A 21217-nucleotide genomic window follows, 5' to 3' on the forward strand; every position below is an offset into this window, starting at 1 on the left:
AGAGTTTATCCACTAAAAACACTCCAAAGTGGAGCTTAATACACCTAGAAAAATTCAAAAGTACAGAAACATCCACAAAAATATTCCCAAGTAAAAGTTTGCTCCTAGAAAACATTTTAGATTGGGGTTTTACCCATTTTACCACTCTGAAATGAAAGTCTAGCGAAGAATCTTCCAATTGTCAAAAAAAGGCCTCTAAAAACAAATTAAAAACTAAAACCAGGTCATGGATTCACAGCAAAAACCTTTCTAAAATTCACCCAAAAAACCTGTACTAAAATTAGTATCTCAAGTTCAATGAAACCACGATGAGGCGGGTTAATGTACGGCAAATTATCCGGGTCTGCAGATCTGCAGAACCTGTGTACACAGATCATAAACAAAGTAGCTGCGCCATAAACTAAACACATTAGAGCACGCGCGTGGTAGCAGAGTGGCAGAGGGGGCTGTGCATCTGTAGCTGTAGCTAGGGGCGGCTGTGTATCTGTGAGCAATCTGTAAGTACTTAATGCTAAATCGATCATGAAAGAGCGGACACCCAGAGCACACATAAAGTCGGTCAAAGAGTGAGATTTAACGAGGGCCGAGTGCCCATAAAACGAAAGGCGAAACAATGCTGCGAATTGGAAATTGATTTACGAGGCGATACGAATAAAAAAAATATACAGCTAAATAGATCAACTGTGAAATTAACACCTGACGCATGCCACAAAGAATTGAATGGGGATGGGCATGGGCATGGGATTGGGGACTTACTTTGGCAGCTATAAAAGTCACAAGAATCTGCAATTTGAGGCACAGTCAACCACTGAAGCTATCAACGGAGACAACCATGAGAGTTCTAAGCATTTGTGTAGTATTTGCAGCCTGTGTGGCTTTAAGTGCAGCCGAACCAGGCGCTGGCACGAAGACTCGCAAGGAAAGTGGTAAGAAAAGTGTCACGAAATGATTTGAGTATCCTTTTCTAAACTGTTTCCCCGCTGCCTTTAGCGCTGGAAAAGATCATGCCACGTCTGCTGTGGAACCTACGACGTGGAGAACACAGCAACCAGGAGAGCGCAAAGCAGCAGCAGCCCATCATCTACTATGTGACGCAACCTGCCTCGAATTCGGACTCTGACAGGCATCAGCATCATCAGCATCATGATCATCATGAGCATCCCCATTATCCGTATTATCCGTACTATCCACCACCACCACAGACACGCCCGCCGCAGCCACAGTATCCAGGCATGGAATATCTGGGCACTGGTAATAACGGCGGACCCACCTTCCTGATTGTCAACCCCAACAACATGCAGGGCATCTATCTGCCCAGTTCCGGCAACAGCTCCAACAGCACGGGTTCCACGCGTAGTGCCCATGTCCCCTCGATTGGTGATCTTTTGCAGGGCTTGAACTTTAATGATCTGCTAGATGGAAGTCTCTTCGAAGACGACTCTGAGGTGGTGGAGGCTGCCGAGGAAGGCAATGTGCAGGGCCCTGTGAATGCGCTTGTGAATGAGCGTCCCGGAGGCGTTCAGGCGGCTGCTGCCCAGGAGGATGATAACGATGTTGATCTACTCAGCGAAGACGAAATCGATGCCTTGGACCGTCAGAACAATCGTGGCCTGAGCCCCAAACTTCTGTTCTCCATGCTCATGCAGGATAAGCGTCGCAGGCGCATCCAGGAGGTGCTGGCCGGCATTTACTTGAGGAACACTCAACTGAATAGAAAGTGAGCCGTCGAGTGAATCGAAACAAATTGAAATATTTTTGCGAGGCAGAGAATAAACAGAGAAAAAGGAGAATAATAAAAAGAAAAAACCCTTCGCCCAAAACCAAACAGACACAAAAAGTTGCCCCTTCTTTCTCTTCATTATGGGGCCTGCACTTTATCATAGTTCCCTGGAGAAATCTAAGCTGAAACTATCATTCGGAAGGACCCTGCTCCAGCTCCTTGTCTCAGCAGTTTTCTGGCTCTTTGTTTGCCTCTGTTGCTGCAACCATTTTCCCGTGGATTGTTACGACTTTCAGGAGTTTCGGACTAGCACTAAAATAATCTGCAACTGCAGTTGAAATATTTATTTGCAATTCCCCAAACTAACGTGTGCTGCTACAATCCTCAGGACAGAGAGGAGCATAAAAAAGGGAATTGTTGCCACCGCACGACAGGTGGGACAGAGGGAAAGGTGGGGGCTATGGCTATGGCTGTGTGTGTGGCAGGCAGGCAGCAGACAGTAAAAGTTCTACACGAGAGATGAGGCAGCAAGCAGCAGCAGGCAGCAGCAGCAGCTGCAGTTATTGTTTTAAGGCGAAGCAACTTTTCCAATGAGCAAAAACCCAGGGACTATAGAACTTTACAAATGTTTGTCGAGGCACAGGACTCCTGGCAAGAGCGCTGCTGTAGCATATAATTAGTGTTGCAGGTTGCTTTTGGTATACAAAAATTGGAATGGAGAAAGTATTTCAATGAAAGCAAATGATAAATGTTACTTTACTGCTCTCCAAAAGGTGAATTTTACACACACAAATGGGTGAACCCGAACCCGAAAATAACTACCAGAATAAGTTCGCTCTGTTCATATTTTCCGTGCTAATTTTTAAGGTTTATTTCTGCGAATCAACGACAATTTTTATACCACAATTTGTGACCCCGACTCTGCAAAAAAATGTCAAATTTATTGCATTTATTTGGTATTTTGATCAGGCAGAAGACTTTATTGATGAATAATATAACTCAAACTCATCAATTTATTCAACAATCATTTAATTTTTCATATCAAAAACTGATTTATTGCTTAAATGGTGACCCCGATGCCGCATAACAACTCCAAATGGGTAGTTTTTAGTTTTTACTGTTCCTCCAAAAATATAGCTCTAATTTTTTTTCTCAATCATTTTTATCTAGATCTTTAAACATATATATATATATTTTTTTTTATTCATGAAAATTCTTTATTTGTATTTTCTGTAAGAAATTCTTTTCTTTTCTGCGACGCTTTAAAAACTCAAGTAAATCAGCTGCCTGTCCGGAAGCCTCAGCCTTGTGCCTCAGCTATGCGCACTGAAAAACGTGAACCCCAAAAATCCCTTTTGCCTTCAAACCTCAGGAGTTGGCTGCCGTTTTCATTGTTGCTACCGGGCAACAGCCTCAGACCCATCTCCATCTTTAGACCCGCCGCTGCTCCAGCCATGAAATAAGATAGAAAGCTGGAAAAGTGCAGACGAAAAAAGATGCTGCCAGGTGCTGGCGTAGCAAACTATTCGGTTCCCGTTCCAGGAGTCGTTTTTCGTTATTCGGAAGGAGTCTGCGACTCCTATGGCTGGCTCCAGGCTCCCTCCTATATATTGTTTGTTGCCAGGTTGTCTGGGTGGTTGGGGCAACTTGTTTGAAATTTGACGTGTGTGTGTAGTTTGTGCTGACCAGAAGGCGAGAGAGGAGGCAGTGGCTGCCAACACTACATAGACGCGCCAGAGGGGTGTGGGGCGGAAACCCTGGCCAAAAGGTATGCCAGGCGCCTGCACTTATTTTTGCAAATTTATATGCAAGCTGCCGTTGCAACAGCAGCAGCAGCAGCAGCTCCAAAAATGCTCGTTTCAATTTCTCTTTTCTCTGTGCTTTCTTCCTCTTTTTTTCTATACTGCTGCACGGCTTCCCCTTAACAAATTGATGAATGTCTCGGTCTCTGGTGCTGCTGGGGACTGGGGAACGGAGGGGACTATGGGTAAGGTTTTGGCACGGGACAGGACTTCTGGACAAACTTTAGTAAGATGAATGTTTGCCCAGGCAAATGACAGGCAGCCAGCAAACGAGTGGCTTCCATCTTGATTTTTGAGTCCATAATGACAGGAGGAGAGTGCCACGAGACTGTAGAAGGGAGAGCTGTGCTGGGCCTCGTAGGCCATGTAATTGGTTAGCACTAGGAGCAGCTCAAGAGCTCAAAAGGAGTGGCCAGTGGCCACACTCGAGACTGCCAGACAAAAGAACACTTTTTGCGGGTCAGAGGTGGATGCGTGAGAACTGAGAACACACACAGAAATTATGGGAGATTTGTCGTTATGGAAATAAATACAGAATTTATGCGTTGCTATTTTTTGTTCATTTAAAAGTAATTTCTTACGTCTAGACATTGATTTCAGTCTACTCACTTAATATTAATCGTATTTTAGATACTTTCAACCATCAAATGTCTATAAAAACGATGAAAATTTAGCAGAAAACACTTCATTAATCATTGAAAATTATATTAATCAGCTTGGAGTGCAATTTCTAAGCTGCAAACTCACAAAACGACTGTCTAATGGCTCCATTGAAGGTACATATGATACTCTTTGCATTCTATTAATTTTCTAAACCACTGATAGACGATATTTATAACATTAACTCCTATCTAATGCATGCTCAAGCCTTCTACGATACTCATTTGTATTCCCAGAGACCATTCCTAGGCCAAAAACACCATCAAACTTTAGCAATAGGAATATTTTATATAACATGCAGCTAGATCCACCTGTCAGTCGCTCTCAACCCCTTTGAGATCACTCCAAAGATCTGCTGCGATATTCATCGCTCACCATAAGCCCATACCTAATCCTCAGACATCCCAAAAAAAGGAAAAAAAAGAGCGACCGAAAAAAAGGCCATCAAAGGCAACGTCCAGGGTAAGCGTAGGAAGGGAGCGAGCGAGCGGAGAGCGTAGATAAGCGGCGGTGTAGAGGGGTGTACACCGGCACGGGTGCCTCTCTGCTGCACGGTCTCGGTTTGCAATTTTACAAATGGATTTGTTGTAATTTCTTTTGCCACAGCACCTGATGCTCACATAGCACGAGGAGTAGTAGTGCAAACAGAGAGGAGGGACAGGACACACACAAAAAGGAAGCGTAAAAAGAATGGGAATATGGCAGAGAGCAGAGCCAAAACAGCAAGCAAACAAAATGGAATAGAAAACAGAAAACACTAAAAATGAAGGAGGAGGAGGCACAAGCCATGAGAGCCGTGAGCTGGGTGCTGGGTGCTGGGAGCTGGAAGGGGAGCAGCCGCCACAGAGCGAACAACTTTTACACTTTACACATTTTCACATATGAAAATATTTTTTTGTGTGCAAGTTTTTATCACTAAACCTACGACTCTGCCACCATCTCTCTCTCCTCTCTCTCTCATAGGAGGGAGCCCATCTTCTCTGCTCCCCCATTGAGAGAGGAGCACAAAACATTTATGGGATTTGTGTTTGCCAGACATGTTTGCATTTTGTATATGCGATATGTTTGAAATATTCTCTACGTTCGTGTGGGCAAAGCCAAAGGATACACGAGACACAGGAATCCAGAGGATGGGACTCTTTTCCTTTTTTTACACATTTTATTTTCCATCTATTTGCTCTGAGGTAAGCGCATGGGTGTGTCCTGTGTCTGTCTGCTCTGAGGTTTGCTAAAGTTTCCATTCCACCCCCGCCCCCATATATATTATTATGGGGGAAAATGTTTGCTCACATATGTAGGCAGTAGGCAGGAAGTTAATGTGGAATATGATTAGCATTTCAGGCAGAATGTTATGCCATGAATATTCGACACAGGTAATATGGACTCCCTTTGGTGAGTGAATCACAGTGTAGAATTTGGGTGTATTTTAGAATGAATTAAGTTGGAAATTTGAACTGCTTTGGACTTCAATTTCCATTGCAGATTTAAGATAATTAATTTCTAGTGTGGAATTATGATCTTTAAAGATTTATATGAGCTATAATTATTTTTTAAATAATTAAAAATACATTTAAGGAACTTTATAGCATTGAAACACTGTCAAAACTCTTGATTAAATATGATGTACTATCTATACGATCTATCTATGATCAAATGGCCTTCCATTAGTGGCTTCATCTGCATAATTCTAACCCTTTAACTATTTTCAAATGAATTCTCTTTAAAATCCTTACCCCCTTTTTCTTTAAGCCTCCCTCTTTGACCATCCTTTTGTACCATTTAAAAACTTCTGTCTGGCCGTAAGGCCTTGGCCCCGTGATGACAAATTAGCACTTTGCGTGTCACTTTTATTGCGCTCCCTTTCAGCAGCTGCTGCAGCCAGCAACCAACCGAACCGTACCGAACCAAAAGTTCTTTATATCTACCAGAGGAATATTCATTATTAATATCCAACGACTCGACGACTCGACCCCAAGAGCCCACCATAATGACCGCAAAACACTGACTCTGACTCTGACCATTGGTCGCCGGCTGCCTGCCTGACCCTCTGGGGAGCTGTTTGTTCTTGTTTTTGTTGTTGTTGTTGTGTCGTCTGGCGGTTGGCGCTTTACAAATGACTTTTATTCACGTTAGCGGCGGCGTGCGCGTTCGTCGCCAACTTAAGTCATAATTTTCCATCATAATTTTTCTATATATATATATATAATTTTTTTTTTTGTTCTATTTATTATTTTGTTTGTTTCTTGTGTCCTGTGCTTTCATGTCCTTGTTCTGCTTGATTAGTTCTATGTATTTTTGTTGTTGTTGCTGTTTCTTGAATTCTCTTTTCTTCTTTGGATTTCTACCCTTAGGAATGTCCTTTTCATATTTAACTTGGCCCATAAGCAAATCGAGGTTATGTTGATTTTGTTTTTAGTGCCAGGGACTTTGCTTTTGTTTGCGATTTATGTTGGGATTTCTTTATTTTCCCACCCATTTGATTGATGTGCCTCGATAGATTGTTGATTTCGTGTTAAATGTTACAGTTTGTGGCTGAGTAAATGAGGGGAGTTTTATGATATATTGGGCAGAAGATCTTAAGACAATTTGTGGTGCAATTTAGTCACAAAATATATCTTTAAGATGCCATAAAAAACTCTTTCGTTTCGCCATACCCACACACGAAATAAAAACCCGAAAACTCAACAAATAAATGAACAAAAAAAATAGAAAAAAAAAACCTGTTCGCCCCACATCCGAGGCGGTAATAAAATTATATAAAAATCGCTGACGTCCCACAATAAATTCCGACTTGCAACACAGCGGCGACCGCGGCGACACCTGCAGCACACACATAGAAAAATCATAGGAAATAAGAGCAAAAAAAATAAAATAAAAGAAACAAAAAAGACAACGGAAGCAATGCATTTTCGATGGATATATTTTGAGGAGCTTTTTTTTCTGCGATTTATTTTTGTGGGTGGTTCCGTTCCGTACCGTTCCCTTCCCTTTGTAGACCGCTCCGATTACAGAGACAGGGCCGAATCCGAATGTTTAGTGCACCCTCATACCCTGAACCTATGGGCACTGTCGAAAGACCATTCCATTCCACAGAATATGGTTTCTTTTTCCTTTATTTTCTTTATTTTTTTGCGCTATTTTTACACAGCAGGTGGCGGCATGGGCCCTGTGAAGTGGCACCGAACGACAACGACATATAACGACAGAGAGCGAAAAGAACGTGACCAAGGCCTGACATATGTACAATACTACGTTGGGTACCCGCCCGTTCCCTCCCGTTTCCCCTGCCTTTCCCTCACTTGAGTCTGTCAATAAATCAGTGAACATTTGTCATGCACACGCCCGCTGCTCTGCTCTGCTCTGCTTCGCTGCTCTGCCCAAAGATCAATACTCCAGCACTCTGCCCGCAGAGTCTTTCTTTTGTCTCGTTCTTTTGGATTTTCGTTGTTTCGTTTTTACCTGTTGCGCAGGCGCCGCTTTGCAATGTTTTTTTTTTTATGAGGGTCTCCTCGCAGTTCCAGTTCTTCTCAGCGCCTAACCCAATGATTAGATTAACGAGATAACAAACACACACAAACAGCAACAACAATAAAACTGAGCAAAAATAACAGCTACAGTTAGTGAGTGAGTGACCATTGGATAGTGGTGTGATGGTTGGAAGGGGTTCGGGGGTCTTGCACTGCACTGCAGCAGACACATAAATCATTTTTGTTTATTAATATCTTTTCTCCCTGGTTTTTTTTTGTTTTGCGTCTTTCCTTTACTTTTGTTGCTGTTTTTTGCAACTTTGTTTTTGTTAGTTTTATGAAAATCGATTTACAAATTTATATGCAGGCCGCTGGCTGGCTGGTCGCTGCTCTTTGGGAATTGTTTTTGTGGTGCCTCAGATGGAGAATTTTTATTGTATTTAGTTTTGTTTTTGCAGCGTAATTGAGAGGGTAAAAAATATAGTCCAACGATTTTATAGAGAATTGATGGGTCTGTTTTTGTTTAAGTATAATCATTTCTTAGTGATATTTCAAGCCAAAAATATGAAAAATGTTTGATATTTCTTGATTAAAATTATGACCAGAAATAATGAGATGAGAAAAAAAAATTGCTAAATTAACTCTGAAGTGTAAAAAATGGAAACTTAATGAAATATAACATAACAAAAAAAATACATCATGAAGAAATAAATCTAAATAAAAAGTTTTTTTTTTGGTGCTTATCTACGCAAAAAATACACATCGTAATAAAATGTTGATATCTTCAATGAAAATTATATATATTTTTAAAATAAAATTCTAAAATAAAATCTTTACAGTCCAATATTCATAGCCCTTTGCTTGAGAGACTGAAAATATTTAATTAAAACTACCCATTCAATGGAAATCCAAACATAAGTATTTCCTTGCGTACTTTGCTCACCTGAATTTCCTTATACTTCGTACAGTTCCCAAATAGCTTGTACATTATTCTAATTTGTTTAATAAATCATTTAAAAAGCTGCTGAAATTCAGTAAACCAAACAAACTGTTTCGAACATTTCGTTAATGGCAACACAAAAATGTTAATTGAAAGCTAGAAAAAAAAAGGGCCGAAACAGACGAACTAAATTTCCAAAATAAATATTCATACAAGAGACAGGGAGAGAAACGGAGGGGAAAAGAGAAACAGCAGACAAAAGGCAAAAAGCCGGTCCGGTACGGTCCGACAAACCACTTGAAGGGAAAATCAGATAAACGAAATTTGAATTGAATTGAATTGAATTTAGTTTAGTTGGAAGATGATAATGATGATGATGATGGTCTCGAGAGTTTAGGAATGGAAATTATTATAATGCGTTACACATTGTGTAGGCAGCCGAAACGAAATCTTGTAATCGGAATCAAAATCGGAGAAATATCTCTTTTGAATAGCGTTAAATTATGCATCAATTTTTCACTGTGTGTTCCCTCTTGGAAATTTTAAAATTCCGTTTGTTATTTTTCACTAATTAACAAAACACAGAAATTTGTAGGGAGCGCCGCCGCCGCCGCCTGCCCTTTAGGGTGGATCCATCCGCGTACCCCCTGGTGTGCATTGCATATGAAAATTGTTTAATAAATTAATTACCTTCAAAGATAACATCGAAAAAGAGACAAGTAGCTAGATGTTCGCCAGTCGTAAAACTATATAATTTTGGGCTCCCTTGATTGCAGGTTCAAGGGTTTAAATTTGTTGGCAGGTTTTCACCTTTAGTTGGAGTTTATTCCCTTTTTTTTTTTGAGTTTTCAGAGGTGGTATTTTGGAATGAAAGTGGTGAATGTAATCGTTTTGAAGATTTTACCTGGAATAAAAGATATTAAATTAAATTATTATTTGGGAGATTTATTTGCATAATTTTAGAGATTTAGAGATCATATAGCATATTCGATAGAATTATTAATTATTATTTATTTGGGAATTATTATTATTGTTAATAATAATATTATAATATAATATATAAGTATAATATTATTTATGTTTTTACAAAAAAATGTCTATCATCATATATCTCTTTCTTCTTCTATATATCTAGTCTACCTTCTTCTCTCCACTATCTAAAATCTTTTCCAATATTTTTGCCCTCGCTGCATATCTTCCCAAACAAAATCTAAATCAATGAAAATGATTTGATTAGATTGTTTTCTCTGTTTCGTTTCTGGTGTGGTCATATCTTCATTATGGGATCTACTTAGTGGGGAATATTTTTATTCTTTGGGTGCGTCATAAAACTCAGCAGCAGCATTCTATTTTGTTCAGTATTTCTCTTTAGAATTCTATCTTTTTAATAGACAATCAGCCGCAAATAAACACAGACACTCGCACAGGCACTGGCACGCAGCAGAGTAGCAGTAGCAGTAGCACTTGTTCTAAATTAATCTTCATTAGGGTCACTTAGACAATAACAAAAAGCAGAGTGTGGAGGTCGTCCATCGCATCGGGGGGTACCGTACTACGTACAATATGTTGCAAGCACTAGACTCTGCCCCTACCCCCCCACCCTTCCTCGAATGAGTGGCGCAAACTTTGATTGAATTTTCATTAAATTTTTGCGCTGCGGTTGCCATAAATCAAATATTCCAGCTAGAGAGAGAATGTTGTCAACTTTTCACTTTTAATTAGTTTGGCAGTTGGGTGGAAAAAAAATATTTTTTAGGTCACGCCCCGACACACACACACACACAGAGCCGTGCCCCATCGTGTGGCATGCGGCATAAATCACAAATTCACTTGCGCAAATATTTGGAGAACATTTTTCCACCTTCACCTGTGTGGGCGTGTGTGGGTGTGTGTGTGTGTGTGATGGGCGACCGAAAGTTGCAAAAATATTCTGTCATAGCCGCTGTGTACTGTACTGTACAGTGGAGCAGGAGAGTTCTGTGGCTTTGGAGGCCTGCGGCTGGCTTTTGTATTTTTTTCTTTTATTTTTTTTTCGTAACAATTTTTGCTGCATAATTTTGGGCGCTTTGACAAGGCTGGAATTTCCTTAACAAATTTGATCAATATTTAAAGGATAAAAACTCTATGAAAATTCATTTAAATATTTAATCAAATTCTTGGTAAAAGAGTTTTAATATAAGAATAAATTCTATAAGAAATTTAAGAATTTAAACAGAGGAAAAATAACAACTGTTGCAAGTGCCTGGCTGTCTGGCGGCACAAACATGCTAAACAGACGCTCTGTGCGAAGTCCTCCTGGGCCGCGTTGCTCTTTCCTCTTCCTGTCTCACTGTCGATTTTCTACTGCAGACATGTAAATTATGTTGGTTTTTGGTCAGTTTTCAGGGGAATTTGCAAGCGGTGTCTGATGGTCAGGCAGTCAGGCAGACCGGCAGACAGAGTCCACAGACCAGTGCTTGGGAGTGGTTCTCTGCGCCACCTTTTTCGCATTTTTAGGGGGGGAGTATGGTCCCGCTCTCTCTTCTCTAGTTTAGGGGGAGTATATTCCCGCTCTCTCCTCTCTATTAGGGGAAATACTGCTGTCTCCTCTCACTCACTTTCTGTGGCTTCTCTTTGTCTCTGCTGCCTTTGCAGGGAGAATCCCTTTCTGATTTTCGTAGTCTGTTATTGTTTCTACTTTAAGCGTTTCTAATTTTTGGCATTCCTATTTCGGGTTATAAATCTATGTAACAGCCAGCAGCAGGCTCTCTCACTCTGTCTCTCTTTCCATTGTGGCTTTATCTTTAATTTTAAGTTTAATTTCATCTGAAATATAAAACCTTCCATATTTAGTGGAATTAATGCTTAAATTTTCTTTATTTGCTGAAGTTTTATTTTTGTAATTTTATCTGGAAACCAAAATGGCATACGCATCATGACACTGGCGGACTATGAGACCATCAAACACATTTTCGAAGAGCAGTTCATCAATGGCGAACCCCTGTTCAATTCCATTACCGGACCAATAGATCCCGAAATGTGGAATCTTTATGATGAATATCATCAATCGATGATAGCTGCCGGAACCAGCGTGGTGGCCATCGATGATGAGGAGAAGGATGGACGCGTTGTGGGCTTTGTGCTGGCTGAAGGACAGAGCATTGACGATGTGGAGAAGCACCGCCAAGAGGCCGAATGCATACCGGACACAGATATCATCGGTCACATAAAGCGTATAATCTCCAAAGTGGAAGTCGAGGCAAATATCTACGAGCGGTATGGAGTATCCAGACTGCTGTACTCCCATTTGACGTCTGTGGATGTATCGATGCGTGGCAAGGGATTGGGTTCGCGTCTTGCCACCAGCGCCATGGATCTGGGACGATCCAAAGGTTATCCCCTGATGACGGCTTTCTGTTCGAGTTTTTACTCGGCGAGACAGAAGGAGGCCATGGGAATGGAATGTATCTATTCGTTGAAGTTTGAGGACTACAAGGATACAGAGGGTAAAGTGGTTTTTACACCACCGGAGCCTCATAAGGAGATACGGGTAGTGGCCATAAAATTATAAGAGATCCCCGATCCCATCCAAGACTTTAATCAGTAATAAAATATTAATTTTGTACATATTTATTAACCCTTGGAACCAAACACATTATGAATAATAAGTTACTGAAAAACAAAGCTCCATATTTGTTCCACTATGACATCCTAATATACGAGTAAACATCCGATTTTTTGCTTTATTGTTAGCAGAACTTTCTGTTATGTAGTTGCTGATGACATGAATCTTCAGGTCATAAAGATAGTATGCTATTCTTATCATTATTGCCACCCCAGCAACAATTGAATTTTGTTTTTCTTCCACATTAAGTCAGTCGTGAATGGATACGCACCATAACCCTGGGACCCTGGAAGCCCATGTGTAATGTCTGAAGGAAGACCTTCAGACATGTTTTCAAAGAACAGTTCCTCAATGGCGAAGCTCTCTTCAATCTCATTACTGGACCAACTGATCCAAAAAGATGGATAAAAATTATAAATTATATAAAATTATAAAAAGTCCAATCTAAGAATTTCAATGAATTTCCAAGACTTTAATCAGTAATAAAATGAAGCTGTAAATTTTCTCGAATGTTGCGAATTTAGAAGTGAAAGATAGCGCTGAAAGCTGTCCCAGAGCTTTCCAGTCGTACGATCAGCTGATCTCCCATTGGGGTAGTCCACACATCAGTGGGTCAAATGTGGGCCCCACCAAAGTAGAGCCCCCAAAACACACACACACACACACACACAGACACAGACAGAAACTGTTACGTAATCAACGCGAAACAAAAGCAAAGTCAATGTCGCAATGGGCAGAGTGGGTATTGGGGTTGTGGGCTAGTGGGAGGGAGTACACATGTGTGTGGGTGTTTGTGTGTGTATCTTTTAGATACTTTTTCGCATGTATCGCATTGCCAGCATCGCATCGCATGTGGTTAGCGTTACGCCGCCCGCCATTGGATTGGATTACAAACACAATAAAATAACAATTAGTCTTAGTGCGAAGCAGAGAAGAAGTAGAACAACAAAACCAAAGTGAGGAAAAAAAAAGAAAAACCCCGAGAAAAGCAGCAGCAGCCAGCCAGCCAGCCAGCGTTTGCCTTGTAATAGTAGAAGATGGCAAATGGAAGATGATGGAGTGGAGAGAGGGGAACTAGGAGGAAAAGTTTTTGGGTGATGTGTGGAGTAGCGAGAATAAACGATGGTACTTTAAGAATTAAAGCCCTGGGGGAGAGCGAGAAATATGTCACACAATTATAGTTGGAGTGGGAAGTATGTTGGAAACGATTAAGGAAAACCATCCCGAAATAGGTTTAAATCCTTTAAGGTATAATATGTATAAACCAGACAAATATTAGGTATAACAATTGAAATAGGTATAATTTCAAGAATTAGGTTAACTTTATTGAATTAGGAATAATTCAAACAATAATAGAAAAAAGGTATAAATTATGGAAATAGGTATAAAGTTTATACTATAAACCATAGAAATAGGTATTAACCATAGAAATAATAATAATTTCTGAAATTAGACATAAATTATAGCATCAAGTATTATCTATAATGGATAGTAAAGGTATAAACTATAGAAATAGGTATAAAACCCTAAGTTTGAACTACAGAAATATATAAACGATGAAAATCGATGATTTGCGGGGACGGGCACGCCCCCCTCACAAATACAAAATTGAGACTTTCCTCAGTGATACTTGCTTTTTCTCACTTTTAATACGTTGTTTTATTCACCCAAAAATTGAGCTAAAAATTCTTGATACCTCTAATTTTTCTCGCCCTATAAGAAAGCTTTCTTGCTTGCGATAACATTGCCAACAATCTTGCACGTACAAAAATCACTCACAAATGTTTCATACCGTAAAATTGGTCTAACTAAGCTTTATTTCCACTCACAGTGCTCTCTAATCTATTAATTTGTGTATAAAATACATGTGTTTTCGGTGTATACATTCTTTGGTACCCTGCCATCACTCGCTTGACTCCGCTAGAGGCGTATGCCCATGACACTGCCCACCGTGTGCGGTGCTGGCGGTCGTAGCACCACTCTGCCCTGATCATCTTTGTAATCCGCATAGATCTGCGAGTGAATGCACTCCATTTGCAGGGTGGACATGAGGCGCGTGGAGTGCTGGTTGGTGCAGGTGGAGACCATTGCGGGGAAGCCCTGCTTGCGTCCCAAATCGATGAGAGCGGAGACCAGACGAGAGCCCAGGCCCTGGCGACGCACCGACGAGTCTACGCCAAGAATATACAGATACAGGGCCGTCTCCACGCCGTAGTGCTCAAAGTAGTTGGCGCTCTTTTCGATGCCGGCGAGAAATTTGTGTATGTGATGCAGCAGACAGGTGGGTTCCAGCTGCTGGGCCTCGGCGTAGTGCTGGTCCACTTCCTCGGGCTTTTGGGCGCCTGCCAAAATAACGCCAACAATGCGATTGCCGTTCGCCTCATCGATGGCCACCAGCGAGAGGCCCTGCGGGATGAGCGATAAATGTAGTTCCGATTCTTCGGGTATGACTGCCGCGGCAGCCTGATCCTCTTGTGGGGTGAGCATCAGGGGCTCCTCTTTGAAGAAATGTTGCTCGAGGAATGCCTCCACCTCCTCGAAATCCTCTAGTCGCATGCCACGTATGCTGATGATCGGTGACGACATCTTCTCAAGTGCCTTCGCGCGCACGAACTGAGAGAAATTTAACGCAATTTACTTGCTTTATATGCCGAGAATCAGAGAATGCGAGCAACAAAATTCACTCACACTCATTGCATATACTCGTATGGAGAGCGTTTTGCTCGGAGCTTTTTTTTTTGTGCGGCGAGGCGACCTTCGCCACACCACCCACCAAACCTAACGGCGTTGTTCTTATCACGAAGCTTTATTAATATATATATATATTTTGTATATTGTTTGTTTTCTTGCTTGCTTTTTGTTTGCGGTTGAATGAGGTTGAATGACCGCCCCCAGCGAACATGTGCCTGCCCCAAGAACATGAATAATACACACAAAGTGATGTTACATTTGTTACGGGTTCATTTCTATATGTTTTTGGAGAGGTTGAAATTGAACTGAAAGTATCGCAAAGTTCAGTCAATGCGGAACAAGGAAAGTGGCTACGTAATTATATCATTTCAAAGATCTCAAAAGATAGCGAAAGTTAAGTTTATGGAACCCAAATCATAACCTTTAGTGTCTATATTGTGCCCATTTAGTTGGTAGATTATTCAGAGACTTTTAGATGTTTTAGCGTTCAGATAAGTGAAGTCTTGTCTGTTTAATACGCAAAAATGTACTCAAAAATACGAGTACGTTCCTCCTAACGGATTCGGGTTTTTTTTTTGGTCAGCTACTATTAAGATCCAGTTAGCCAAAAAAATATGCATATGAACCCCATAAGAAAGTAGGGGAAAAAAGCTGCGCTGGTACTTTAATTTAATAAACATCTTTAATTAAGATTTAATATTTTCTGAAGGTTAAACGGTTATTCAAGAATCTTCTGTTGAGTCTAAGGTGTATTGGGATTGTGGAAAGATTGGATAAAGTATTTTTTGTGAAATTTTTAAATTTTATATATTGTTCTGATGATTGTATTTCGTCTGTCTACGAGTATATAGTAAAACATATATTATAAAAATTACGAAACTTTAAATTTTTGTTGAATTTTTGGTCTGCTTGGAGAAAATAGCATTTGAATAAGATTTTTTTTTTATAAATAAAAAATGTATTTAAGATAAAAAGAAAACCGAAATTTATATATTTATATTTTATATTTATATTTTGATCTAAAAGACATAATATTGGTAACCTATTAGCGTTCTATAATATTATGCTGATGATTTTATGTGTGCAAATATGTATATTAAGATCGCCGTAAACTATTAGAAGCTAACATGCTTTTTTTTATCTGATAATATTTCTATACTTTGCATAACTTCAACTCAATTCCATTCCATACATTAATTACTATTAAAACAATCCAAAAACAAAAACCAGCTGTTGTATATGTTTAACAGGTAGCTTTTGTTCCAAACATTTCTGGCTTTCGTTTGTCATTCAAATGACAAGCAAACAAATTATTTTTTAGCTGAACAGATGAACCATAATTTTGAACAGGTTTCAGATTTTAATAGAGAAAGAGAGTGAGAGAGAGAGAGAGTGGGAGAGCTTCACTTTGGGTATCGCATCGCGTGATTCGATATGCAAAATGTCAGGTTGTTGCGTTCCCAGCAGAAGCCTCTCACCCCCCTCACCTCACACACACTGCACCACCCTTGGTGGAATCCTTCAAAATAAATTATGAATCGCTTCGGTGCTTAAAATGCAAAAATGCAATGCAAAATGCAGGTCATTAGTGCAATTTAACCCCCTGTCAACCCAGCCCGCAATGCAATCATCGCTAGCCCTCGCACTCCCTCCCCCCTCTCTCTTTCCCACACTCCCTCTCCAATCATACTCGTTCACCCCCCTCTCACTCGCACTGCCTGAGGCACACTCGCACGCACTCATTAACCCTTTGTCGCCGTCTGTTGGCAGTTTTGCATCTCCCCCCTTGCCATGCCATACCCCTCTCGCGGCAACGGCGGAGGCTACTTTGTTGTCTGCTTTGTTTGTTGCTTTATCGCGTTATTTCAGCGTTTCGTTTGACCCCCCTGCCCCCTCCCAAACAATTTCTTCGCTGATTTGCAGTTGTCTTCCCACCCCCTCTTTCAGCACTCTTTTAGTCTTTACCCCCTTACCACGCCTTCGCTCTTTTTCTGCCGCTCCGCCCTGCTTTCTGTTTGAGTCTTCCCCCTTCTCTATTTTCTGTCTGCGCCCCACTCCATCTCTTCATTCTCGTATCTCATTCGTTTATGGCATTTTGTTCTCGTTTTAAACAAAATCCAATTTTTTATTTTATTCTTTTTTCTTTTTTTATGGGAATTTAATTAGATTTAAAAGCCATAAACAAAATTCATTCTCTAACTGACATTGAAGATCGGGTTTTTGTGTTGTGAAAGATTCGTTCGTTTATTTTTTACACTATTTTTAGTAGGGTATTGTTGGATTTGAGGAGGAGAATCTACGATACCGTGGGGTATATACCCGATCAGCATCAAGATCCAAAATCCATAAGAGTGCTCGTCTCTGTTTAAATTAATTAAATTAATTATTAATAATTATTATTATTAATATTATATATTATATTATATTATTAGTAATTATTTATTTAGTTCTAAGAAGCTTTATTCCTACTCATATAAATATTATATGATTTATATTATTATCTTATATTTTTCATAGAAACAATCAATCTAAAAGGGTAACTCAACCTTCGACTACCTTTTATCTATTTTCTTTCTCCCATTTTCTATTACTTTTTTCCGTGCGGTGTTCCTTTTTGTTGGTAATTGTTTTTAAATTATTGGCATTTAATTGTGTACGCATTGACGTCATTTTCAAGGTTTTAAATTGATGAAACGGAAACTCTGCGTTTTGCCCTTCCAAAAGAAAACAAATTAAAGTTTATTGAAATCGATTTTCACTAAAGAAAATGGCAGAGCGGCGGTAAAGCGGGTGGGAAAATTTGTTGCCATTTTTTGTGTCTTCCAAACGTTTCAAGTTTAATTTTCGATTTTTATTTTCGTGTTGATGACAACACACACAGACACACACGAAGATTGAGGGAGAGAGGATTGTAGTACGTGACCCGCTTAACAAATTTGTGCGTGTTTCGAGCCACCCACCCCCCACATGCCACTTAGCCCATGAAAACTCAAGCTCCCCACCCACCGCTTTAACCCAGCGCTCAACCTCCTTTATAGTTATTGCAGTTTTATCTCCAGTTTCGGACCATTTCAAAAGTCACTTTTACCGATAGATACTGCTCTCTCCTTTAATTAAAAGCAAATGCATTTAAGAGTTTGTTTCAATGTTATTTCGGGGAGTGGTTTAATAGCTGATGATGGGCATTTCCCACGCTCCACACAGCAGTTGCGCTGCCCAGTTGCGCGCGCCCCTCGCACCTCTATTGACTCTATGAATATTCAAAAGAAATACTTCGTACCTCAGTTCATAGATAGATTTTCATGCCCATTTGTTTGCAGTTGGCGCTTAAATTGTCTGTTTGAATGCTCAGGCATTTTGGTGGTAGTCAGTCACTTAATTTTCAAGGTTTTAATTAGCATCTTTTGGGGGTCTTTTCACGCTTAAGTCAACGCTTAAGACGCTTGCTGACTGCCTCTAACTAATTAAAGAGTTTTTGTGTGTGTGTGTGTTCGAAATACGACTGAATAATGGGCTTTAAGCCCTATAATAACTTCATCAGCCGAAAAGCCACCAAAGTGGCTGTCGATAAAAGGTGTAAACTTGTGGCATTATGTGACAGATTGGAGCGTGTGTTGGGGAGAGACTTTAGCGGAGTTGATTGAGGATTAGGTGGAAGTTTGGGGTTTCGAAATGGAGTTACTCTTGCAGCTATAGGGTGGGATATATGATTAGGAGTAGGCATACAACTTCTGACTTGTGGTAGGTCACAGAAAATATAATTTTCTTTTTATTTTTATAGTTTAATTTAAAATTTGTTTATAGTTTAAAGGAATAAAAAAGTTAAAGAGATTTTCTAGGCATCTACTAAATAGTTTTCCATTGATTTATTTTACATAAAAACTTGAAGATGTTTTAACTATGAAACGATATTAAAGTATTATTTATCAACTTTATAAAGCATATGTAACAATACAATTTATTGTGTCTACCTTTTTAATACAAACTTAGATTCAATTATTGGAAATTTTTAAATTTTCCTCCCAGAAACATTTTCACATATCAACATTTTCTTAGTTTAAAGCATAATCTTCATTAAATTGCCGCTCCATAAAACTCTGTGCTCTAATTTCATGGATAACCACTACAAAAAAAAGTTCTTGTAACCCCAGAAACATCTAATTTACCAAGCACTGCCACTCCTCTACTCCGTCGCCTACTTCCCACAGTTTTCATTACAATCCTCGCAACCCCTCACGAATCAGTTGCAATTTGTACTTAATTTGTGCCTTAAAAGTTTTCATTTAATCTACACCCGAACAGCCCCACACCCACACACACACACACACACACCCACACAGACACTAACCATTTGCCAAATAAAGATAAACTTTTCCGGAAAATGCCCAATAAGTGGAAAACCGAAAAAGCGTGATACTTCGCCCACAGAACTTTTTTTTTTTTTTGTATATTTATTTTCACATAATTAAATTGACATTAGACATCGTTTAACTTTTATCTAACTGCCGGTTAAAAAAAGGGAGGAAAATTTTAACTTTAATGGGGTAGCGGGGTAGGGGGATGGAAAATTAGATGGTATAATTCTTACCTGTTTTGGGTGGGGGGGATTCTGCCTTTTAGATGGTTATACTTTTGTTTAGACTGTTGCATATGGAGTGAGACTCCATCACGCCTCCTCCGCCCACACCTGTTCCTTCCACACACACACACACACACACACACACGAACACACGAACACGAAAACTGAATACGAGACGATTTACGATTGACGATTGACGATAACCGACAGGCAATGGAGACGATGGGTACGATGGACGATTGCCGTCGATGGGAATGGATGGCCAGAAAATTGCGACGCCAATTGCGCGACACGTTACTCCAGCAAAAGTTTCGCAACGACTACTGGCCCGACAATTGGAGCTGCCTCAACGAGCGCCACAATGTCATCCACATGCCACACAGACACAAGGGGCAAGCAGACACACACACACACACACGCACATACAAAACGGGGGGGATAAATGGACGTAGAACATTTGCGATTTCCTCCTTGCTGCGTGACGTTTCCTGCTGGCTGCCGTGAAAGAGAGAAAAAAGAGCGAGCGGCAGGAGAGAGTTTTATCAATCCATCCTCGTGTGTGTGCACCTGTAAGCGGCAGCGGTGGCGGCATTGAGTACCGTTAGCGCAACTCAACGAAGCCAAAGAGAGGACACAGCAGCAGCAGTAGCAGCAGCGGCATCAGCAGCAGAGGTAGCAGCAGAGAGTGGGAGAGCAAAATGCATGTGTGGATGGCATGTGGATCGTAATGCCAGAGAGCGAGAGTGTGGGCCGAAATGCAGTTGCTGTTTGGGGGGAACAGGTGAGCGGCCACTGTTACCTATGGGAGGAATTTTTGAAAAATATTTTGTTGATTAAATTTATTTATTTTTATGTTAATAGAGCATTTAAATAGTTTGTACATTTTTGTATATTTTGGAATATTTTTCTTATATTTTTTGCCCCTGTATCCCTGTTTATATATCTGCTACCTGCCTCATTAAATATTTAAAATTATTGATTACATTTCTGGACTCTGCCACACTCCGCCCACACAAACAAAACACAGAACTTAACGTTACTTTGTATTTACTTCAAAACGTGAGACAAGAGAGAGGCCGGTGAAAGAGAGTCCAGTCCAGTCAGGGGCAAAAACTCTCTTGAATTCCCCACTCTTTGTGCTGTTGTGGTACGCGTATAAGACGGAACGTTTTGGCAAATGGAACATACATTTATGTTTGTGGTGCTGCTAAGAGAACGTTTTATGAAGAGCTGGTAGAGTGTAAGAGAGAGCTGCCTGTTGATAAGCATTTTTATTTACCGTACTATGATATGGAACATAAGGTAGTCCAGTGGGGGGTAGCCACTCAGAGGGGGGTGTTCCCTGTAACACAAAAAATATTCTAGGCAATTTTTTATTTTTATATTTTTATCGTATGTAAATCGAGTATTTTTTGAGCAAAAATTCAGAATTTGTTTTCCTATTGGCTTTTAAATACAGTAATTAAACATTTTCTTAGAATTATTCAAGTAGCCTGAGAATAAATTAATGAGTAAATGAATATATTGGAACCCAAATATGAGTAAAATCAAGGAGAGATTTCCGTCTTAGCGAACTGTTAAACAGAAAAATATAAATACAGTTTTGATGCATTCTGGTATTAAAACTGCACCAAGATTAAAATCTACAAGCATGTTGGAAGGAAAAACGATTCGAAAGTAATGAAATTATTCAGTAATTTTTTTTAAATTTTTCCTATTAAATTTAATAATTAATTAAATAATTTTTAAATATT

The 21217-nt window shown here is 39.9% G+C and overlaps 3 protein-coding genes across 3 annotated transcripts; 2 read left to right on the plus strand and 1 right to left on the minus strand.

The window, feature by feature from the left end:
• Positions 1-815: 815 nt before the first annotated feature.
• On the plus strand, positions 816-1773 carry LOC111079663. Its single transcript, XM_041592225.1, has 2 exons — positions 816-926; positions 991-1773. The coding sequence occupies exons 1-2, from the start codon at positions 833-835 to the stop codon at positions 1719-1721; spliced, it is 825 nt and encodes a 274-aa protein (XP_041448159.1). The 5' UTR covers positions 816-832; the 3' UTR covers positions 1722-1773.
• Positions 1774-11499: 9726 nt separating this feature from the next.
• LOC111081414 (dopamine N-acetyltransferase-like) lies at positions 11500-12488 on the plus strand. The gene has a single exon (XM_022377472.2). The coding sequence runs from the start codon at positions 11504-11506 to the stop codon at positions 12137-12139; it is 636 nt and encodes a 211-aa protein (XP_022233164.2). The 5' UTR covers positions 11500-11503; the 3' UTR covers positions 12140-12488.
• A 1494-nt stretch (positions 12489-13982) lies between these two features.
• Positions 13983-14818, minus strand: LOC111079664. Its single transcript, XM_022374923.2, has one exon. The coding sequence runs from the start codon at positions 14777-14779 to the stop codon at positions 14114-14116; it is 666 nt and encodes a 221-aa protein (XP_022230615.2). The 5' UTR covers positions 14780-14818; the 3' UTR covers positions 13983-14113.
• Between the last annotated feature and the right edge of the window lie 6399 nt (positions 14819-21217).

The sequence above is a fragment of the Drosophila obscura genome, unplaced genomic scaffold, assembly GCF_018151105.1.
Source record: "Drosophila obscura isolate BZ-5 IFL unplaced genomic scaffold, ASM1815110v1 contig_179, whole genome shotgun sequence".
Lineage (NCBI taxonomy): Eukaryota > Metazoa > Arthropoda > Insecta > Diptera > Drosophilidae > Drosophila > Drosophila obscura.

Bases quoted from the DNA above. Each gene is read 5' to 3' on its own strand.
- LOC111081414 (XM_022377472.2), top strand. From the start codon at position 11,504: ATGACACTGGCGGACTATGAGACCATCAAACACATTTTCGAAGAGCAG.
- LOC111079663 (XM_041592225.1), top strand. From the start codon at position 833: ATGAGAGTTCTAAGCATTTGTGTAGTATTTGCAGCCTGTGTGGCTTTA. The intron at 927-990 runs GTAAGAAAAGTG...CGCTGCCTTTAG, and splicing joins GAAGACTCGCAAGGAAAGTG to CGCTGGAAAAGATCATGCCA.
- LOC111079664 (XM_022374923.2), bottom strand. From the start codon at position 14,779: ATGTCGTCACCGATCATCAGCATACGTGGCATGCGACTAGAGGATTTC.